Below are 20,402 nucleotides of genomic sequence, written 5' to 3' on the forward strand. Positions count from 1 at the left end.
TTGACTGATCCATGACTCTGTTTGGTACCGTGTCAGCGAAGCAGCTGGTAGGAACTCTCCCGGAAGGCATCCCGGATGATTCACTGTGTGATCTCAGCAGGGAGGAGGAGGACAAGTAAAAGCCATCTCTGTCCCCAACATGTCCGTATTGTATACAAGTTGGGCACGTCTCCGAATCGAACGTGGATGTAGTCATCAACAGACCGTCACTAGCACGTTATATACATTAAAAAAACTTTAGAAAAGTGATTAGCATAAGAAAATTTCATTACAATCTTGAATGCATTAAAACAATTTCGTCATCAACATACCATCGGTACATTATTTGCATTAAAAAAACGTTAGATCCAATATATGATAGCGATTGGCATAAGAAAATTTCGTCACGATCTTGAAGAAAAAGTACTTACTCTTTCGGTGCTTGCCGTCATCGTCCCTCCTTAGGACGAGTGCTCATCCGGAGTCTCCCTACCTTAGGAACATGAGTTTATCACAAGCCACCGACAGATAGGTTTATCAAATAAATGATTTAACAATAATCACAAGAAATGCCTCAACATAAACAAAAACCACTTGACGAGATGCAGTGTGACCGTCGAGAACCTCGACCTCAGCTGCTCATTCCTCGTAGAACACTTGTATACTCTCGGCAGCATGGAACTAATACAACAGCCCAAGACAAATACCAGAACGAGATTGAATTTATAAGTTACAACTAAATAAAGATTAAATGTGTTTCTGTAAATAATTTTTACACGGGGGATGGAGAGAGTAAGAATTCTAGCATGGATCTCTGCAGTAAAATTCCACAAAACGGGCACAGGGGTCGGCAAAAGTCGAGCTTCATCTCATCATCCGTGCCCGAAGGAGGCTCGGACATCATAAAAAAAGTTTGAGGCATTGTGTCCGTGGCTGACCTGTGGCAACATATGCAAAACCACATTGGCGCTGCAACGGAGCAGAGCCGCATGGAAACTGCACACCTCGATAACCTATGCCTTTCTTTTGAACCGCTGCAGTCGAGTTTGTGACCCTCGCACCAGGCAACATCAGCTGATTCAAATGGAACAGGGGTGGAGCAGAAGCTGCAACTCTCCTCTTTTACATATTCACAGATAGAACTGATCCTGGAAGGAGAAAGATAATGAGAATTGTACTGATGGTAACTAGGCTGTACAAGAGTGTTTTTACATATAGAAGGCGTTCAGATACCTGCTTCCGAGACCCCTAAGTTCAGATCCAAGAATGTTTAGCTGATTGTGCACCAGCCCAGCATTTAGGAGAACCCAGCACTCCATTTGTGCCACTCCAACGGGGAACCATTTTTTACCAACTTGAAACGGATCAGATGAATCAGAGGCATGATTAAGAACAGCCCTGAAAGTAAATGACACAGCCCTTTGTTGCAGTTCCAATTCGTTGTTGACAAGCAAGTTACTCCATGGAGCAAGCTTCCCTTCATTTTTTGGTTCACTTGATTTGAGCTGTTCTCCATTGTGCATGTCAGCTTTGGCATCGCTTATCATTAATCTTCTACAGATAATGTTCAGAAGAAAAATTTTGCGAGAACTGATCTCTGAAAGCATGCTCACAACATGAAGCAAGATCTTATCGATGGAATCATCAGAAAGATGGCATGAAAACCAACCAGAGATCCATTTGAAGAGTAGATTTTCCACAAATGATGGACTGGACTTGTTAAATTCTAGTAATGCTGCAAGACTGTCCCATAGAACCAGTGGATTTTCTGCATCTTCAAAATACTGTAGGGACCATAAAATGTTGGATTCCCAACACGACAGGTCTCTCTCGGATAAAGCCAAAGTGGATTCACCAGTATTGTCTGGTGAAATTTCCAACGACTGCCCACCGGCCCAGAAAAACTCTATGACTGCTTTCTGGGTCCTGCATGTTACCAATAAGAAAATTTAGTCTAAAAACTTGTATAGTGATCTGCTGCCAAAAAATGCATTGGCTAAGCATACTATTAGCAATTGTTCATCTTCTTATACTATTACCTTGCCTGATACATTTGGTGCAGAAGATTTACGTCAAAACTGCGAACCTGACATGGCACACTTCACGTTAAACATCTGCTTAAGTGCATATAAGGATGAAAATTATCGCATACAAAATAAAATAAGAAATAAAATGAGAAAGTATCGATAACTTGCAGGACGTCACATTTATTGTTAATATTGCAACAGGCCTGCATACACCATTAATTGGAGTACGTTTTACCTCGCTATAAACAGTACATGAGATATATCTGCAAACACTAGAACTTACCTCAATGGTGTACCCAAAAAAAGCTCACATCAAACATAATAAAATGGAAACAGATAAATGGATTATCAAGCAGAAAATAAAGTTTACAAAACCAAGTATAATGGCTAATATGCTCCATACGCAACAGAGCTGCAACCTCACTCCAATATAGCTAATTAACAATATAACAGACTGAATAATACATAAGGATTCCAGAAAAGTCAAAAGTCCAAGTCAAAATTCTATGGAAACAACAAGCTTACCACAGCAATCGTTAGTCCTCCAGGGGACAGTGCAAGACCAAAGCATTGATCAGATACTAGTGAAAGCTGCAAGAACAATATGTACTCCATTTTAGAAACAAAGGAGATCTGGCAGAAGAGGAAGAGAAGTACAAACTCATGGTCAGTTCCCTCCATACATTGGTAGAGTTTCTGAACCCGGGAAATTTTGAGGGGAAGGTGACTTTATGAAGAGAGTCTCCATGCAACACCCAGCTCTGGACTGAATTATCCTGTTATCAGAAAACAAAAGTGACTTTTGAGATGTCCAATTGCTTCCTGAAAAAGCAACTTAGCTACAAAATAAAACTAAACTTATGAAAACTTTATCTACACAAGAATAGTGCGATGAAAAGAACAGTAAATCATCATTATTCCACAAGTACAACAGAGATGCACAAAATTAACTCTCTCCCATACAGACATTAGGGGAAAACTTATGACGACAGGGTATACACCAAAAAAAGAAACATCAGAATGGCATGTTTAAATTTTAGATATAAAGGCATTGGTTTGCTTACAGCTGTGGTAGATATGTCTTTTACTTTTTCCAGAACTGTTTATCAAGTTTAAAAAACAAATGAACATAAAAAGAATATCAAAAGACAAATGCATGCATTTTTGACATATTAGTTCCTCATAATTATTTAACCAAGATCTAGCCGCAGATATATCAATAAAACTGGTTTCCAGGATGTTTCAAGACTGAAGATTCCTAGACAATTGACAAACCTAAGTAAGATGAACTCAAATCAGCAACCAACTCAGTATCTTGCATGCGTAAGACAGTGATATGGTGCTGTACAAATCATGAGGAATTTTTAAGATGGTCGCATTTCGGAGACTGAGGTAGAGATGTTCCTCGTGAAATGAAGATAAGGTTCCACTGCTACCGGACAAAATTGAAAGCAAATTCGACTGAAAGTATTGAACATGGTCTGGTGATCTTTCCCTTGTGACATGCAAAAAGGCTCAACATGCAAGTGAGTCATAAAGAGGCTACCAACCAAATTGGTAATACAGTTGAGGTGGCAGGACAAATCATCAATTGGTATCAAACTATTTCCAGGAGTTTGATAAAATTAGTGATAGGAATTGATTAACTGAACACAATAGGTGATTGCCATAACATCAGATTGCAGTAATTAATTGTAATGAGAGAATTAGGAGATATGCATTCATTTGGATAAGGGCGGGGACACTATCAAAGGTTTTATGCTAGAAGGTCATCAGCCATGATATCTAATACCTTATCTTTGATTAAGTGTAACTTCCATTGATCCTCTGGACCCAAACTTCATGAAATACAAGAGCTTGACAGTTGATGAATACATGTCCTGAGCAGCAGGAACTGATGAAAGATGCAACCACTGGCTAGACTGATTATACACTTTGCCTAAGAGGCACTAGCCCAATTCTACACCTGTTGGCCTGAAGAATCATCAGGTTGACTTGACTTCCTGCTCGTGGGTTAGGAAAATTGAACAAAAAAGAATTTGGACAGAACTTGATTTTGCAGACCAAAAATATCAATAAATGAGAAGCACATGAAGCTTGCATGAGTACATTTTACAGTTTTTGAGCATATTTATTACATGAATAATGTATTATTTAAAAGCAGACTTGGAACAATTTAAGTGGTCCAAAACTGACCTGGCTGCAACTGTACAAGCAACGACCACCAAATGCCCAAGCTAGACCTGTCACCTGTTGATTTAAAGGACATGTCAAATTCTGTTAGAACCATCACAAGACAAAGTGAGATAAATATACCACTTGGTCATGTGCATCATAGACACCAGCACTGTGAATTTTTTTGCCAAACACATTACATATCCATGCTTCAAGCGATCCAGATCCTTTCCCAATTGCTAAGACAATATTTTCTTGAGACTGTCTTGGCACAACCAGTGAAATTGTTGATATTGGGGCAGGAATGGCAACTGTCAACTAATAAGAAAACAATGAATTAAAATGATAAATTGATTTCAATTAGATATTTATCCGCTGTGCGGAAAAATCAAAACTAGCTCAAAATGTTTTACCTCATTTATTAAGGAAAAGGAAATTTTATTAGCCTCTGAAGAACTGGCCAAGTCTTCAACATCAGCTGACCATATCTTCACACTGAGGAAACAATGGTCTATTGTGACTGTTGCTGAAGAGAACCATCAACCATGTAACATATAACAGAGTAGGGATGACATAGTTAAAAGGGAAAATAGTCTTAGACAAGCCTTTTCTTCACACTCTATGATCTTCTACTAGTAGAAAAGATAATAGTTTTACACAAGTAATTGCTTCAGTACTCTATGATGTTCTATCATAGTACCAACTTTTAAATCCAGAGACATTTTTAGTTAGAATGTCAAATTACTCCACAATAATGTAAGACTAAGCTCCAATAGAACGTCACAAATGATAAGAACTGCCAAGCCACACCTCTTTTCTTAAAGTACTATCAGAACCTGTTCATGAACACATAGCTGAAATGACATGTTCATAAAGATATTGCAGTAATACAAGTATCTTTTTCCAGAAACGTTAAGATTTCATTCAATACTCTACCTAAACATAGGATGGTTTTAGATTTTACGACATACTATCTTTACTAACTCAGTAACTGTACTATACTGATCTGATTACTTACACTATACCAATATACATAAGATATCAATCTGCACCAACATACTTTACCATTTTGTGTTGGGAATGCAAAAGTGTTCAAACTGCTTCTGTCTTGATAATATTCGTAATAATGATTATTTAAACCAGCAGGTCACGAATTGCATCTTTCAAAGCTCAGGTATGATTTAATTCTCAGAGCAGAAAACTGATAGGAACCACAACATCAACCAAATCAACCGCAAAACAAAGAGTTTAGTACACAACAAGAAAGAATAGAAGAGCTGCCACCACAAAAACATGAATAGATTACATGTCTTAAATAAATTTGCAATCAGCTGAGAACTGCACATTTCCAAAAAAATGTAACAAAGAAGGAATGCAGGATTTTTCTAACTCATAATGAGATTAACAAAACACTTGACAATTCATACAGATAGTTCCAGCTGCCCTAGGTATACATCACCAGTGGATAAAGGAGCAAGCTGACATGCATAGACAAACTTGAGTGAATCTCAACAGTCTCACTTCTATGTATCAAGACATGGCAACAAAGTTCATTAAATAATAGGAAATGCTGAACAAATAACATGTATGACCTACAATAGTCAATTTAATGATCTGACCATATTAAATTGGACAGAAGAAAAAGAAAGCACATCCCCTTGTCATCAGGTTAGTATCTGTTTCTGACATGAATACCACTTTAAAAGTCAGAAATACAAGTCTGGAATTAGCTTAACTGATCCAATGATGTATGTTAGGGAACATAAATTGCAATTCACAAACAGAACATCTCAATTTTATCAAAGACTTCCAGTTTAATCAGATTATATACCCTTCAATCACAAATCATACAAGACAATTAAAAAAATATGCATCAAAGACAGAACGAGCAATCCAACTGGCAATAGAATTAGAAACAAGAAAGAGACCATTGACCATATATGACCAGTATAGTAAAACCACCTTCCATCCGAACTTCCAGTGGCCAAGATCAACTGGGACATTCTCAGGCGTGCTGCAAGCATTTCCCAACTAATTGTAGTGATCCATGCGTTATGAGCCTGGATAAGTCCAACGAGCATTGGATCAACAGAAACTCTGCCATGCTCAATAGTGTAGCATTCCGGTTCACAGAGTTTCCAGAGAGAGATTTTACCAGACTTCCCCCCAACAGCAAGAATAGAGTATCTGTTGGAAAAGCCAGGCTGGATTCGAGATGACTGCAATACTGGTGACCAAGCTACAACGAGGCCTGATAACAAAGCACTACGAGAAGCATACTGCTCTGGGGTGATCATAGGGACATAATTTTGCCTTCCTTCTGGAAGCAGGCCTTCAGGTATTGGAGAAATATGTTTGCTCACCATGGCATTATTGGAGCTGACCTCAATAACCTGAAACTAAATGTTATTACAAACAAACTTCATAGCAGGTAATAGGATTTCTGGCAGTATATAACAAGGCCTACTTAGTCCCTATAGGCATCAATTACAAAAGTATGTAATGGTTAAACACCTCCTCAGAAGAAACTTGATTGATGATGGAGCAAGGCCTAATGATAGATTCTGTACTAGCGGCAACAGGTTTATCAGTAACTGATAATGCTGTAAGGTCATCGCCACTATCATGCCATCCATCTTCATGAGAGTCCTCTCCATTTGCGCCATCATTCAGTGCCTCTCCTAGTGATTTGTGGTGATTGATTCCCTTGCTTCTGCAAAGCATTAAAGTTCTAACATTGACAATCAAATTCCTATAAATGGCCTAACAGAAAATATGAAATAACTAGATATTAAGGAATCAACATATGAAGAATAAATTCCATGGGTTAGAAGGTTAAGAACTGTGGCAAAAGAAAATAAAGTTTCAAAATAGACTGTCAGGTGGTGTACATAATAAAAGGCTAAGTAATTGAGAACTAAAGGTTTAGATGATGTCAAGACAAAAAGAAATCACAAAAACACAGTGTAAAACAAAAAAAAAACAATTTCTCTACTCCAAACAAGGTTCAGGTTTTAAATATTTGTTTAACACCAATTCGGATGACCAAATATACCAACCTACACCACTGGTACAATCATGAAATATGATAAAAAATGAAATACCTACTGGTACCAACCTATATAGTCCAACATCAGTCCTTGGTGGAACCTGCATATGCTCGAGTTGAATAGTTGCCGAATGTAATGGTTCATTTCAAGGTTTGCGATTTCGAATTGTCATACTGCCCGTACTGGGCAGTATGTACCGGTCCCCTTGATATAATGGCCTAACTGCGGCGAGGCTAAGGGAGAAGCGTCGAAGAAGGAAGAAGAAGGAGAGGGCGTTCGAAGAAGAGGGAGAATCGGGAGAACATCAGCGCGAACTTGTTTCCATGCCCGTTCTCGATCCCGATCCGATGCCACCCTCCCTCGACGATCCCGATCCAGGAGGTAACAACGAGGAGAGTCGTAAAGAGGAGGATCTGGAGGCGCAGGGATCAAGGGAGGCAGCGGCTAGAGCAGCAGAAGAGGCAGTCTCCTTCATCGCCTCGTCTGCGACTCTGTGGCCTTTTTCTTCGTCACGTTCTTTGCTGAAGGCCGGAGACGTCTGCGGCCTTCGACGTCTTCGCCGAATGCCGCAGATGAGGCGACGAGAAGAGAGGCAACGTCGTCGAGGCTGCATACGCCTTTTTTTTAATATTTTTATATATTGATTTTTATATTTTTTATATAAAAATATATATTATATATGTTTATATATTAATTATATTTATTTATTTATTTAGGCATATCGCTTGGTACAATGTACCATATCGTACCGAGCAAAGCTCGATACACCGGTACGGTACGAAATTTCAAACCTTGGTTCATTTTTTATTAGTAGCAGTTGCACAAATCTCTAATTTTATAGGTTTTAACGTGTGGCATCAAAGGTTAGCATTACATTGCACCTACATCAACTACTGGTATTCGAAACCTTGCCCTATGAATAAGCACAAATACAACAAATCATAAGACTGAGCAAAATGACAGCTCAAAAATGAGGATGCTGAGATGATTCCATCTATTAGATATTTAGATGAAGAATATGTAGCCAAAAATTGTTGCATGCAACAAGAACATCTTGTCTCATAAAAACCAGGTTATAACAATTAGTCATCAACCTAAGTACCTTACATAATTCTTCAATTACAGTAAACCACTTGGTAAGGGCAGACTGTGAAATCAAAAAAGACAGATTACAGGAATATAAACATGAGCACAGTTCCGGAAGCAAGCCACAGTAAAGAAACTCAGAAAAACGTTAACCTACTGACCATTCCATACTCTATAGCTATCATCTTTTGTCACTTCAACATAGAATGATAGAATTAGCAGCATTTTAAAGTCAAGCTGTTACACTTTTCTCAGAATCCTTCACTTGAGGAACTCTGATGTTATATTCGAGTTGATGTCATTCACATCCTTATGCACCAGCACCATTCTAGAGATTTATGGTGCAGCACCCTTCTATTTTGTTATAATTGTCCTCTCAATCATGTTATCCATTGTTACGAGTAATCTCACCCACAGGTATTAACTGCATTGAACACACCCAGGACTAATGGCATCCTGCATTCTACTTCAGTAACATAACTTAAACACCTACATGTAACATGTGAACCTTATTAGTTACAAGCCTACTTTAATTTCATGTGATGAAATTCTGTGTCCTCATACCATTAGCATAAGGTAATACAAAGTACACACCTGTATGTTTTTTTCATGTATTTGCTACAACGAAAACTACATCCAAATCCAATTCTCATCTGTTTTATGAAAGTTGAGATACTACCCAACAATGTCAAAATGTCAAGTCCCAACTGAAAAAGGTATTTAATCCATGCATAAAAGTATCAGACCATAAGTTGATTTTTCAGCTGCCGAAGGTAAAACAAGCATGACTGTATCTTCCTTTCATATTTCTGTTACAATGGAGACTACATCCATGTTCAATTCCTCACATATGTTTCCACACTATCAAACAATATTAAACTGTAATGTCCCAACTAAAATAGGTACAAGTCCATGGTCTCGAGATATGATGAAGTCTTGAGTTAGTCATTAGCAGCCTAACACAATCCTCCCTTGTTTCGGCATTAGTTAGTTGTTAGCTGTTTAACACAGCCCTCCTTTCCAGGCTCAAGACTGCAATGAAAAACATTTGACAATAAGCATGCACAAACATAGTTGTCCTTGTACATATTGGCAAGTTGGAAACTTCTCATAAAACTTTAAGTTTCTAAACACCAACTAATATGATGTCAGTAATAATGGACCTCTTTGACTGGAAGGCCCTTTATAAGCCACTCAGGTTTCTGTATCTGTTCCAACTGACTTCTGTCCCTTTCATCAGCTATAGCACATGACAAGCATAAACAAGGTTCAATATAAAATACTCTTTAACTCTTAAGGGCAGCTAAACAGCTTCTCAATGATTTCTTTGTTTTGCAATTCATTATTTACATTGTTTCCACCATTATGTGCATTGATATTTGATATTTCTATGCATAAGGACTTGATTCTGTAGCCAGCACTTTGCATTCCTCAATTAATTATTCGATACCTTACGCACCATTTAGGCAAAAATGATTTCTCTATATTGTTTCCTAGTTAGCCTTGTACATATTTTGCACTCAAAATGGAAAATCTGTCACAGTGACTGTGCTCTACTCAATTATAACAAGACAAGAAAAGAATCCACATAACACCATACACTAAAAAGATCAAACAGGGATAGCTTCTCCAAACTGTTTCATGTGTACTGTATTCTACAAGGAACATGAGCAAAACATGAATATTCTCCAAGAATAGACTACAAGATTTCTTTGATTAACTCATCACTATGGATGGTGTTTCAAACTAGTCTCATAAACAAGAATGGACCATCAACTGAAACAATAGCAACAAAAACTTTTGCCGTGTACTACACTTCTATGGTACAACTCAATCATTCCTTCTACACTTTACAAATTTACAATAGCCGAGGATCGTATGCAAGTTGAATCACTAGGTAAAAGGTAAAAACAGAAGAACCTAACAAGAAAAGAATTCATAATAATTATGTAATACCCTAGTTTTTAACTAGGGATATTTCTATAAATAAAGTTAAACAAAAGGGTATATTTAGGGTTAGGGTTAGCAACCTCCTCTTTATATAAATCCACATCTCCTCTCGAATCTTTGTGGAGAGCTAGATTGGCTATAGAAAGGAGGCGATGACGATGGAAGGGCATAGCCTTCAAGGGAAATTAGTAGGAATCCTTAGATCCATATCATCCTCTACTTTTCCCTCCAGAAGCAATGGAGGGAAAAGTAGAAGATAAAGGAGAACAAAGGATCCCTACTAATTTCCTTCAATGACAATGTTTTATCGTCATCCCCTCTTTTCTAAGCCGATCTAGCTCTCCAAAATAATTCGAGAGGAGAGTATGGATGTATATATATAGAGGAGACGGTAAACCCTAACCCTAAATAATCCCTTTAATTAAATATTAACTCTATTTACATAATACCCTTAACTAAAAAATTAGGGTATTACCGATTAAGCAGATGTAGAACACAAGTATCCAAATATATTCAAAAAGGAAAAACATAACTGGGTAACATATCAGGTTATAACCAACCAAACCATGAGTGGACATAAATTAAAAAAAGAAAAAGAAAAAGAGGTAAAGGAGAGACTAGCAAGATACAAGAAACCACTAAGCAAAAATTTATGTTTTATGTAAAATGTTTACCTTCTGCTTACCCCATTTCTTTTGAATGTAGGTTCTTTGCTAGAACTACAATCTTGGGACTCGATGACACGTTTTTTGCTTGATTTGGAGCTTGCGCTAGTTTGTTTCTGATTTAGGTATAAATGCATAATAGTAAGTAATTGCAACAAGAATCACAAAAAATGCAACTTTCCAAAACAGCGCAAGAAAAAAAACAGTAGCAACAAAGGATGTTCTTGATTTAATATCATAGGCAAAAGCACATTACATGTTAGGCAAGACAGCTGTGAGGAACTCACTTGAGCAAACGATGTTGAAAGCAAACTCTGTTCCCCAAAATTTGTTCTTTCAAAATAATTAAACAGCAAGTCAGATATATCAACAACCTACAAAAAATTACAGCACAATGAAGCACATGTTGCAAAAACTTCAAAAATATATCTCTAGCAACGGGCGGCATACTTAGAGTAATCGAGGCTAAGAAACAGATAATAACTTGGGGAATACAACTTATAACAAGAGTTGCATGAGAACATGAATAAAGTCCTCCTTCCCCACAGATAGCAACAACATCCTATTACAGGATTCCGCAGCAGCCCTATGGTGAGAAACACCAACGTTGCCAAACCCAAATAGTTGGCACATAATGCCTTTTTTCACATACATAGCAAAATTGTTGTTTAGCAGTTAGGAGTCAGAAAAGTCTTCAAAAGAAAGAATTTAAAAATAACTAACATGTTTTGGTTAGAAAATTCACAAGATCATAGCCTCGTGGCAAGAGCCAAACTCACATAAGAACATAAATTAATGAAATAAATCAAAAAGAAGAAGAATTAATCTATTACGATGAATTTATAAGAAATCATTTAAAATTAAAAATAAAACCATGAAATTTCATTATAAGATTATGCAGCAGAAGGGTAGTCTATTTACATCGTTAGGATTATAAGATCAACTTCTCCAAGTGAAAAAAAAATTAACAAAAGCTTTCATCAAAATAAAGATTTAAAATTTTATCTAATTGACTCTATCAAAGCCCTTAGTGAAGTTAAAATCATATGACAGCAAAGTCTTTCTCCTTTGGGTTCTCAACTACATAAGGCCAATCTTTGTAAAGCAATTTTTTCAAGAATCTCCAAATGGTATGGTTTTGCCACCGTGTTCTGCCAGAGCCATTTTGATGACCCTAAATCTCTCAAATTTGAGAACTATTACATCGCATCTATAATTGATCCCAATTTCATTAAATAACAGGCATATTGTTCGATAATGACACTCCACAACCTAAGGTATCAAGGCTAAACTTTAAGTTATTATCTATTGTTTTCATTTATTTGTAAAATTGACTGGCACATTAACTAAATTGATCAACTGTTTTGCAAAGGCCTGAGTTGAGGACATAAAAGGGCCAATTCATTAAATTTTATAAGGCCAAACAACCTTTCAGTTAACGATTACTTTCTCGTCCTGATGCATGCATATTCATTTAATAACCTTGCTTTTTTACAAAAAAAAGTAATCCAACAACATTTTCTCAAAAGTATCTACCAGAGAAAACTACAGATACCTCCGACTCATCTACTAACACCAAGTGCATTTTTAATGTCACCTATATTTAAACGTTCAATGAAACAGATGTCAAGTTTTTACAACTATTTCCCATATCCCAAGGATCCCCTCAAAACGCTGGTCTCTCTTTATCTTCTCTGCCAAAGGGAGTGCCGAAAGAAACCAAGATAGTGCTCACAAAGGACGATCTAGTCTGTAAATGATTTGTCAATGAAAGAACCACATCACAAAACTAATGGCATGACATTGTAACAGATAGAAAAATTCAGTGTTTTAAATAGATGTCAAATCAAAAAATTTGAGGAAACACTCTGTTTACAGTTTCTAATTCATGTGTAGCAATTTCCTATAGTTGCTTACCTCAACCCATTCAGCTCGAAATTCACAAAACGGTGCTCGATACAGCTTTATACGACCTTCACTAGTGCAAACAGCCAACAAACATCTGCAAATGATTCACGGAGAACAAACAATGTCTTCAAAAACACCCAAAAAAAATAAACAACTATGCTTGGACGATAAGCACTAGATGTTAGCCATGAGCAATAACTTTGTGCCACCATATAATAAATTTAGAGAAACAAGTTTGCATATTGGAGGAATTGATTAGTGCAGTTGGATTGATGGAAATCTGTGCAACATCATGGATATGAGTTTAGCAAAACACCCTACCCTGAATTAGAAGCAAACCCTGGTTGGGACCATGAAATGGATCGAGCACATGGACGAGTGTCGCGTGACAAGCAAGTAGGCATCAGACATGGAGTCAAAAGATCTGCAAATATTTCCATAGGCTCATAAATCAGGAAGCAAATCACATAAAAAAGAGTTGCCTAAACATGAGCATAATCCAGGAAGCAACTGAATACAGATCTTAAAGCTTACATCAAGGACTACAGGACAGCTTACTAGAAAATTATGTCTTTGCTGGACCTGCCTAGCCAAAGCCATAAAGTTTCCATATTGCAAAGACAGACCATCTAGAGGCACTTCTAAAAATAATATCAAACAAAAATACAGGCATAAAGTTGGACAAAGAATTCCAATACTATAAAAGAATTCCTGAACAATAGTATCATATATACTTGATTAGATATTTGAACCAGGTAACCAAATTTTTTCCTTCCTTCCAACTTAATTGGATGGATGAAGGCCAACATAAGACAAATTACTCATTTTAGTACTTCTAATCCTACTATAAGTTATATTAGGAATCAACTCTGTAGTTGGTTAAGGCATCAATGTTAGTAATTGAATATCTTATAAGCTGATTGTCACCTTAGAAAATTAAGGAATTAAAAAGAGCTCCATAGATACTATTTGATGAAGACAAACTGCAAGGGTAACACATCAAAACCATTTTCTATATTTTATATCATTAGCGTGTGGGCATGCAAATTGGTAGCTATAATATTCTGAAGATGATCACATGGATTAAAGAGAAGAAATAATTAAAGAAAACTTACCTTCTCTTCTTACGAAGCCTATTGGAAATGGCTTGTTGGGTGAAAGAGTAATCAATCCTCTAGGACCATCAAGCAAAGCAGGATTCTGAGGAATTAAAATGAAGAAATGAATTGATGAATGTGATAAACTATAACCATCTCCCTACCATCCACCAAAAAGAAAAAGGTAGGCCCATCATTATAATTAACAAAAGAAAAGACACATGACACCTACAACTATAGTGACGATATGTCCCGAAGCAACAGCCACCAAGTTTTCATTTGACCATGCAATGGAGTTTGGATATGACGGAGAAGCAACCAGGGGAACAGCCTGCCAGTGTGAAGCCATAGCACGTGACACCTGAAAACAGGAATACAAAATGACATAAAAAGGAGCAAAGGATACAAAAAAAGAGGATAAATAGCTTCATATGTGCATCTGCAAAGCAAATAATTAAAGATAGCTGACTTCTACAAGCACTTTTCCTTCTCAACAAGTCTATACCATGGGCAAAGTCATAATCTGGTTCGGTAGAACAGACGTCCTTATACCATTAGCAAACTTGAACAGAGTACCGTGCTTCTGGGAGGCTGGGGATATATTAATTAGGATCTTATATCGATCAGTGTCCTCTAGGGAGAAGTTTAGCACATTGAAATATCAACTTGCTTGTGAAGTAGTTAAAGCCGATGAGAGAAGAGGAGGATCGCGACGGAGGTTCCAGATCGACGGCCAATAGAGGAGAGGATGGAGGGGAGCGAGAGGACGCCAAAAAGGGCGGAGCACGGTGGCAGCGGCTCTAGGCCACGGTTGAGAGAGAGACGTCTAACCTCTTGACGGCAACCGGTCAGGCGACTTCTGGTGCTCCGAAGGAGGCAGCGGTCTTTCGCCGGTCGGCTATCGGAGAGAAACAACCGCCGGGAAACGATTGGCCATAGGACAAAGGCAGGCGGTGGGGCTCTTCGCGTAGGCACGAGGGAATAGGCGTGGAGCGAGTCCGTTTAGGGTTTTTCAAACAATGACACGGCCAACTCGGTTCGACTCGTACGAGTTAACCGAATTACCGAGTCAACTGCTCAGTCAGGTCAGATAACCCGAGTCAACTCGATCGGATGAATCTGGACCGTCAGATCATGAAGACAACAAATTACCGTGGTTGGACGTCCCGTTGACTTGGCACTAAAAATATTAGAGGTCGGTAATACCCAAATAATTCAAAAAGAAGAAGATATAATAAATAAAAATATATCAAATACACTAAATTAATTTCTTATTCGCTACCATCATGTAATTCGATGGCACGTATAAAGATCAATCATATGCTAACCTAATTTTATTAGCCGAAACGTCTTCAAATTATTTTCTATATAAGTAACATGTGGTTGCAATATACGATAGATTAAGAATCCATACCTATCTCGCTTGGCGATCTTACTGCTATATCCTTGAATGATTGATGTAAGACGATCGCATGAGAATTTATAGGAGATGAATGACTCTAAAAATCTATTTCTATCGAAATTAGGATTCAATTAGGAGTATAACACAAATAAACTATAATTTATTTTCATATTATTATTATTTTAATAATATTTTATTTTCATCGATATTTATTATGAGAAAATATCATTGACGACTTAATTAGTCAAATATGATTTATACCTATATTTATAGGATTGTCAATGTGTCGTCTACATAAAGATCATAGTCATAAGAGATTTCATTATTCGATTCTTTCGATGTCCAAGTTAGTTTCCTGAGATATGTACATGTAAACGCAACGATAAAAAAAAATCATTTACGACTGTGTTAAAAATAAGTTTTTATGTTTAATTATAAAAAAAAATTATAAAGAAATAACCCTCATATTGGCCTTTTCTCCACTTGAATGTTAAAGAGGATACTACCTGCCTTGATCCCTTGTCTACGTGGGCAAATCACTATAGAGAATTGCTTTTATCTCCTTTTTCAGATCTAAACATCACGTAGAGATCACATGTTAAACAATGATTGGGCAACGATATTCTTCCTATAAGTACCAAACTAATATTTTAAATATAAAAAATTATAGAATAATATTTGAATATTATTTTTTAATAATTTCTTGATTGAGAATTGTTTCTGCTGTTCTATCGAGAGCTCATAAGGATAATGGAGGAGGAGGTTTCTACGTTATTAGACCAAAAGCCACAAGTCATGCTAATTTCTGCAGTGTTCGTAAAGCAAAGGCTATCAAAAACTGGTTTTAGCCATTCACAAGCAAAGGAGGCTTCTAAATTATTAGGGGGGTGCCAAAGTCAGAGATTACATGCATCGATCAAGATTCGACCCACTTCATTCTGCAACCATACATGACTTGATTCAGCCATTCATATCCAATGCCAGTGTGGAAGATTTGTTGTTCCCTCTATCAATCTCAAAAGAGGCAACCCTCTCTCCTCCTTCCGCTTGAAGCTTGCAAGGAATCACCGACAGCACTAACAAGGTTTGATTCATACAGCCCAGACCAACATGAAAAGTATAACATTAAGTTTCTTGCCATAGTTTGGCTCGATTGATTCTATTCAACGTTAGGCTGTTGTTCTCCATCTCGGACAATGATAAGGCTCAATAGATAGATACCCTTCCCATCTTCTCCAACCAGGTGAGAGAAAAGCACGAGGCATTGCTGCTGTAGCTCATTTACAAAAAGCTTTATTCTTAGTCCTGAAACAACACTTTACATTTGATCATCATGTCATGCTTGCTATCTGGAATAGTCTGGTTCTCTCAACGTCAAGAGTTGTACACGCCGTTGCCTACTTGCGACAGCACACCAACAACGGGCAGAAAAGATGAGAGGCGTGTAGCGTCCGGACCACCTCGACCGGAGCAGGGAAGAGATGGTGAGTTGGGTTCAGAGTTGGACGGAGGAATCCTTTCTTGACTGCACACATGGGTTTACGACCGTTCATAAAGGAGGTGGCGAAAAAGCTGCTTTGGATCGCTTTCCAAGGACGCACATAGGCAGCGACGCAGGCGGAAAACTATTAGGCGAATGAATAGTTAATTGGGCTTGAAATGAGATACTGTATACTTAAGTACAACATCACCCTACCTGCCTGTTTCGGAGTCTTCTTTTGTTGTCCACAGCTTCCTCTACTTCTCTCTCTCTCTCTCCAGAGACTCGTGCTTCTTTCCCTGTCATGGCTGCTCTAGCTTTTGCAGTTCTCATGTTGGCCATGATCGGTGGATCAGGTATGCTGTACTTCCTTTCGACACTCATCTCTAAGGAATTATTTATAACATTTTTTTTCCTTTTTTGAGATCGGGACTTATATTCTGGCCTTTTGCTCTGTATTTTCTTCTCTTTCTTGAATATTTGGTGTCTTTGATGATGCTCCAAGATCTACGAGCTCTTTCCTCTACCATGGCCTTCTCTTAGAAGTTCTTCTTTGGGTTAAAAAAGGACGGAAAAGAATTCCACACTGTTTCTGTTTACTCTCGAAATTTCTCTGCTTTCTTAAAGAAAAATCTTTGGTTATTGAAGTTGTTGCAGCAAGATGTTAATCTCCAAAGAACACACAGATGCCTGGTTTCCTTTTGTTTTTAGCTATGCGGCCAAAAGGTGGCTTCTTTTGGTGATGGTAATATTTTCTCAGTTTCTGTAGAGAAGATTTCAGGTTGGACTATCATGATTTCTCAATCTTTTTGGAGGAGCGTTGTTGCGTCTCTCTCCCCATATTCCACAAATTAACATGGTAAATGATGATGACCTGACGGTCTTCTTTTGTGGTGGCAGAGGGTGCTTGGTGTATCTGTAAGCCTGAGCTGGGTGACACTGCTCTGCAGAAGACACTGGACTATGCTTGCGGAGCTGGGGCTGACTGCACCCCCATCCTCCAAAATGGAGCTTGTTACAGTCCCAACACAGTGAAAGACCATTGCTCGTATGCTGTGAACAGTTACTACCAGAGGAAGGGGCAGACACAACAGGCTTGTGATTTCTCAAGCACTGCTACTCTTACTACCACGGATCCTAGTGAGTTCCTAACCCTTGTAAACCTCTGTGCATGAACAACACCTTTGTCCATGTAAACTGGAGACTAATCTTGATGCAATTGCCTGTAGGTAAGAATGGTTGCACTTACCCTGCGACTCCCAGGTATACATGTATATATATATGTCTGAGTAAAGTATACATCCAACATCATGTTTGATCCCACTCGCTTCTCTTCCTCCCAGCGCTGCAGGCACAAGCAATTCTACACCAGCAACAAGCACCCCGGGCACAACCCCCGGCACCTTCACTCCAACCACCGGAGGACTGAGTGGATTAGGGCCCACGAGCAGCATTTCCACCGACAATATCAATGGTGGTTTCCTCCCAAAGGCAGGGATGGATTCCCTCCTCCTCCTCCTCCTCCTCCTCCTGATTGCCATTTGCTCAGGGATGGGTTTGTTGGGTTGATGAACAGCTGTAGTGGAAGTCAGATGCTGAGTATTTATTGAGAGCTGATGGCTGTGCAAAAAGTTGGGTGATCCCGTTGTTGTAAAATGGTTTGATCCGGAGACATTTCTCATCTATTCCATGTTCCTTCTTTCCCAAGTGGACAGCAGAATCGATTCCATTTTGAGTGCTAGGGTGGATTCTTCTCGCTTCTCCTTCTCGTCTACCTTTTCTTCTCCTTCCATGTGAACCAGGGTGGCAGAAAGAAACTATACTACTTCACACATGCTTGCTCTGTTATTTCATCCTAATAATATCAAACGATGGAACGGAGGGAGAGCAGCTACATGAAGTGAAGCAGCACAAGAAGAGAAACCTCAAGCATCCCTATTTGTATGCAATTTTTAACCCGCTGCACCTCAAATCATTGAGCTCGTTGGTGTCGTATGGGAATGATTGATTGGTTGTGGAAAGCTTCTTTGGGCGGAAGAAGGAAGACGTGGACGTGGACGTGGAGGTGGTTGCAATGTCAAGAGAGAAGACGAATGGCCAGGATGGATTGGCCATGCTGAGAATAATTAATACTGTCAATTCCCGGTGATACAGATGTGATTGACTAAACTTGGGCTTCAGCTCTTAAAGATAAGGCAACTTGAAAGGTTTAGTTGCTGGGCACAAGCAACATGACATGGATAGTTTCTTGTCGTGATTTCTCTCCCAAAACATTTCGTTGGAATAGAATACATATTTAGTACATATGAAAAGAAAATTGGGGATAATGTATCTTAAAAATTGTTTCTATAATTGTAATACCCCTAATTAGTCCCACGTTAAAAATGGACAGGATTAAGATCGACTTATAAGGATTATGTTGGGATTTAATGAGGATGTCAAACCTTTGAGTGGGATGATTGTAACACTTTTGATTATAAAGGTACGATGAGTGTATTACTACCAATCAAACAAAGTTGATAGGCCAGTTAACCCATCAAACCCGGGTCATGACAAAAATAGTTTAGACGATTTTATTAAAAAATTAAAATTTTAAGATGAGTTTAGAGAAAAAAAATCCTAAGAATTTTCTAAATAGCATCCTTGAATAATTTATTTTTTTAAATAAATATTTTGCCCTCCTTAGTCATTATCATTCGTTTCGTCAATCACCCCTTTTTCATCGCACCGATGACCCCCCTTCGTTAGACCCATATAATAATGGAGGTTACGAGTGAAGGTGGGTCGCCTCCCCTCCTTCCTCATCGGTGGTCAACGACGAGGAAGGGGCACGAGGAGGCTACACCGCTCCTTTATACCCAGCGATGAAGGCTATGGACGAGGGCAAGTCATGTCCACTCCTTCCTTGCATGTGACCGATGGTAAAAGATATTGCAAGTGATACTGATAGCGATGGTTGCGAGGTCCAATGGGGTTTGGCAAAAAGACTCGCTAAAAAATAAGGATAGTTGGTGGGCAAAAGTAACGACGATTCTAATGAAGGTACCAGTAAAATGATCTTTTAATATGATTAGAGTTATTTTTATGAAAAAATTTTAAAGTTAGGGTATTCTATGAAAAATTCTTAAATTCAAACATTTTTTTTCAAAAAATTACCCAACTTTTTATTCAACAAAGCCATGTCTTTATTGAAAAATTATTGATTTTATTCAAGTTTTAGCCTCCATTCAAAACTGTTTTTTTATTTAATTCTTTAAATCGGTTTACTAAATCGATTTGGTTCATTGAATTGATTCACTAAATCGACTAGACTCTAAATCGGTTATCCTTCTCTTTTAACGACGTTCCTTTTTTTTTTTCTCCCTCACCTTTTCAAGCTAAAAAAAGAAAGAAGAAAAAATTAAATTGAATTGGTCTTCGGTTTAATCAAAATTAATATAAAAACTACCTAATAATCCTAAAAGTTCAAGGGTATATTTATCCATTCATGAAAATATTTTTGGATAAATTCTAAAGATTACTATTTACAACCCTAACTTTACCGTTTACAATCTTATTTTAACAAATTTTAATATAAATAAAT

The 20,402-nt window shown here is 37.9% G+C and overlaps 2 protein-coding genes across 4 annotated transcripts; one reads left to right on the top strand and one right to left on the bottom strand.

Moving 5' to 3' along the window:
• Positions 1-683: 683 nt before the first annotated feature.
• On the bottom strand, positions 684-14,927 carry LOC135634895 (uncharacterized). 3 transcript variants are annotated; one of them, XM_065145613.1, is made up of 17 exons: positions 14,769-14,927; positions 14,170-14,298; positions 13,956-14,040; positions 13,162-13,264; positions 12,850-12,934; positions 11,189-11,265; positions 10,953-11,048; positions 6,696-6,894; positions 6,144-6,580; positions 4,595-4,676; positions 4,323-4,499; positions 4,203-4,256; positions 2,690-2,782; positions 2,532-2,597; positions 2,019-2,065; positions 1,213-1,905; positions 684-1,127 (listed from the first exon to the last, which is right to left on the bottom strand). In XM_065145613.1, exons 2-17 carry the CDS (start codon positions 14,284-14,286, stop codon positions 752-754), a joined length of 2,787 nt encoding a protein of 928 aa, XP_065001685.1. In that variant the 5' UTR covers positions 14,287-14,298; positions 14,769-14,927; the 3' UTR covers positions 684-751. The 3 variants fall into 3 exon arrangements, with proteins under 3 accessions (XP_065001685.1, XP_065001684.1, XP_065001683.1); XM_065145612.1 differs by having other exon boundaries at positions 6,144-6,574; positions 10,942-11,048; positions 11,220-11,306; XM_065145611.1 differs by having other exon boundaries at positions 10,942-11,048; positions 11,220-11,306.
• Positions 14,928-16,933: 2,006 nt separating this feature from the next.
• LOC135581508 (PLASMODESMATA CALLOSE-BINDING PROTEIN 3-like) lies at positions 16,934-18,560 on the top strand. The gene is made up of 4 exons (XM_065147964.1): positions 16,934-17,175; positions 17,720-17,959; positions 18,049-18,082; positions 18,163-18,560. Exons 1-4 carry the CDS (start codon positions 17,124-17,126, stop codon positions 18,386-18,388), a joined length of 552 nt encoding a protein of 183 aa, XP_065004036.1. The 5' UTR covers positions 16,934-17,123; the 3' UTR covers positions 18,389-18,560.
• Positions 18,561-20,402: the final 1,842 nt, after the last annotated feature.

This window comes from Musa acuminata, chromosome BXJ3-4, assembly GCF_036884655.1.
Source record: "Musa acuminata AAA Group cultivar baxijiao chromosome BXJ3-4, Cavendish_Baxijiao_AAA, whole genome shotgun sequence".
Lineage (NCBI taxonomy): Eukaryota > Viridiplantae > Streptophyta > Magnoliopsida > Zingiberales > Musaceae > Musa > Musa acuminata.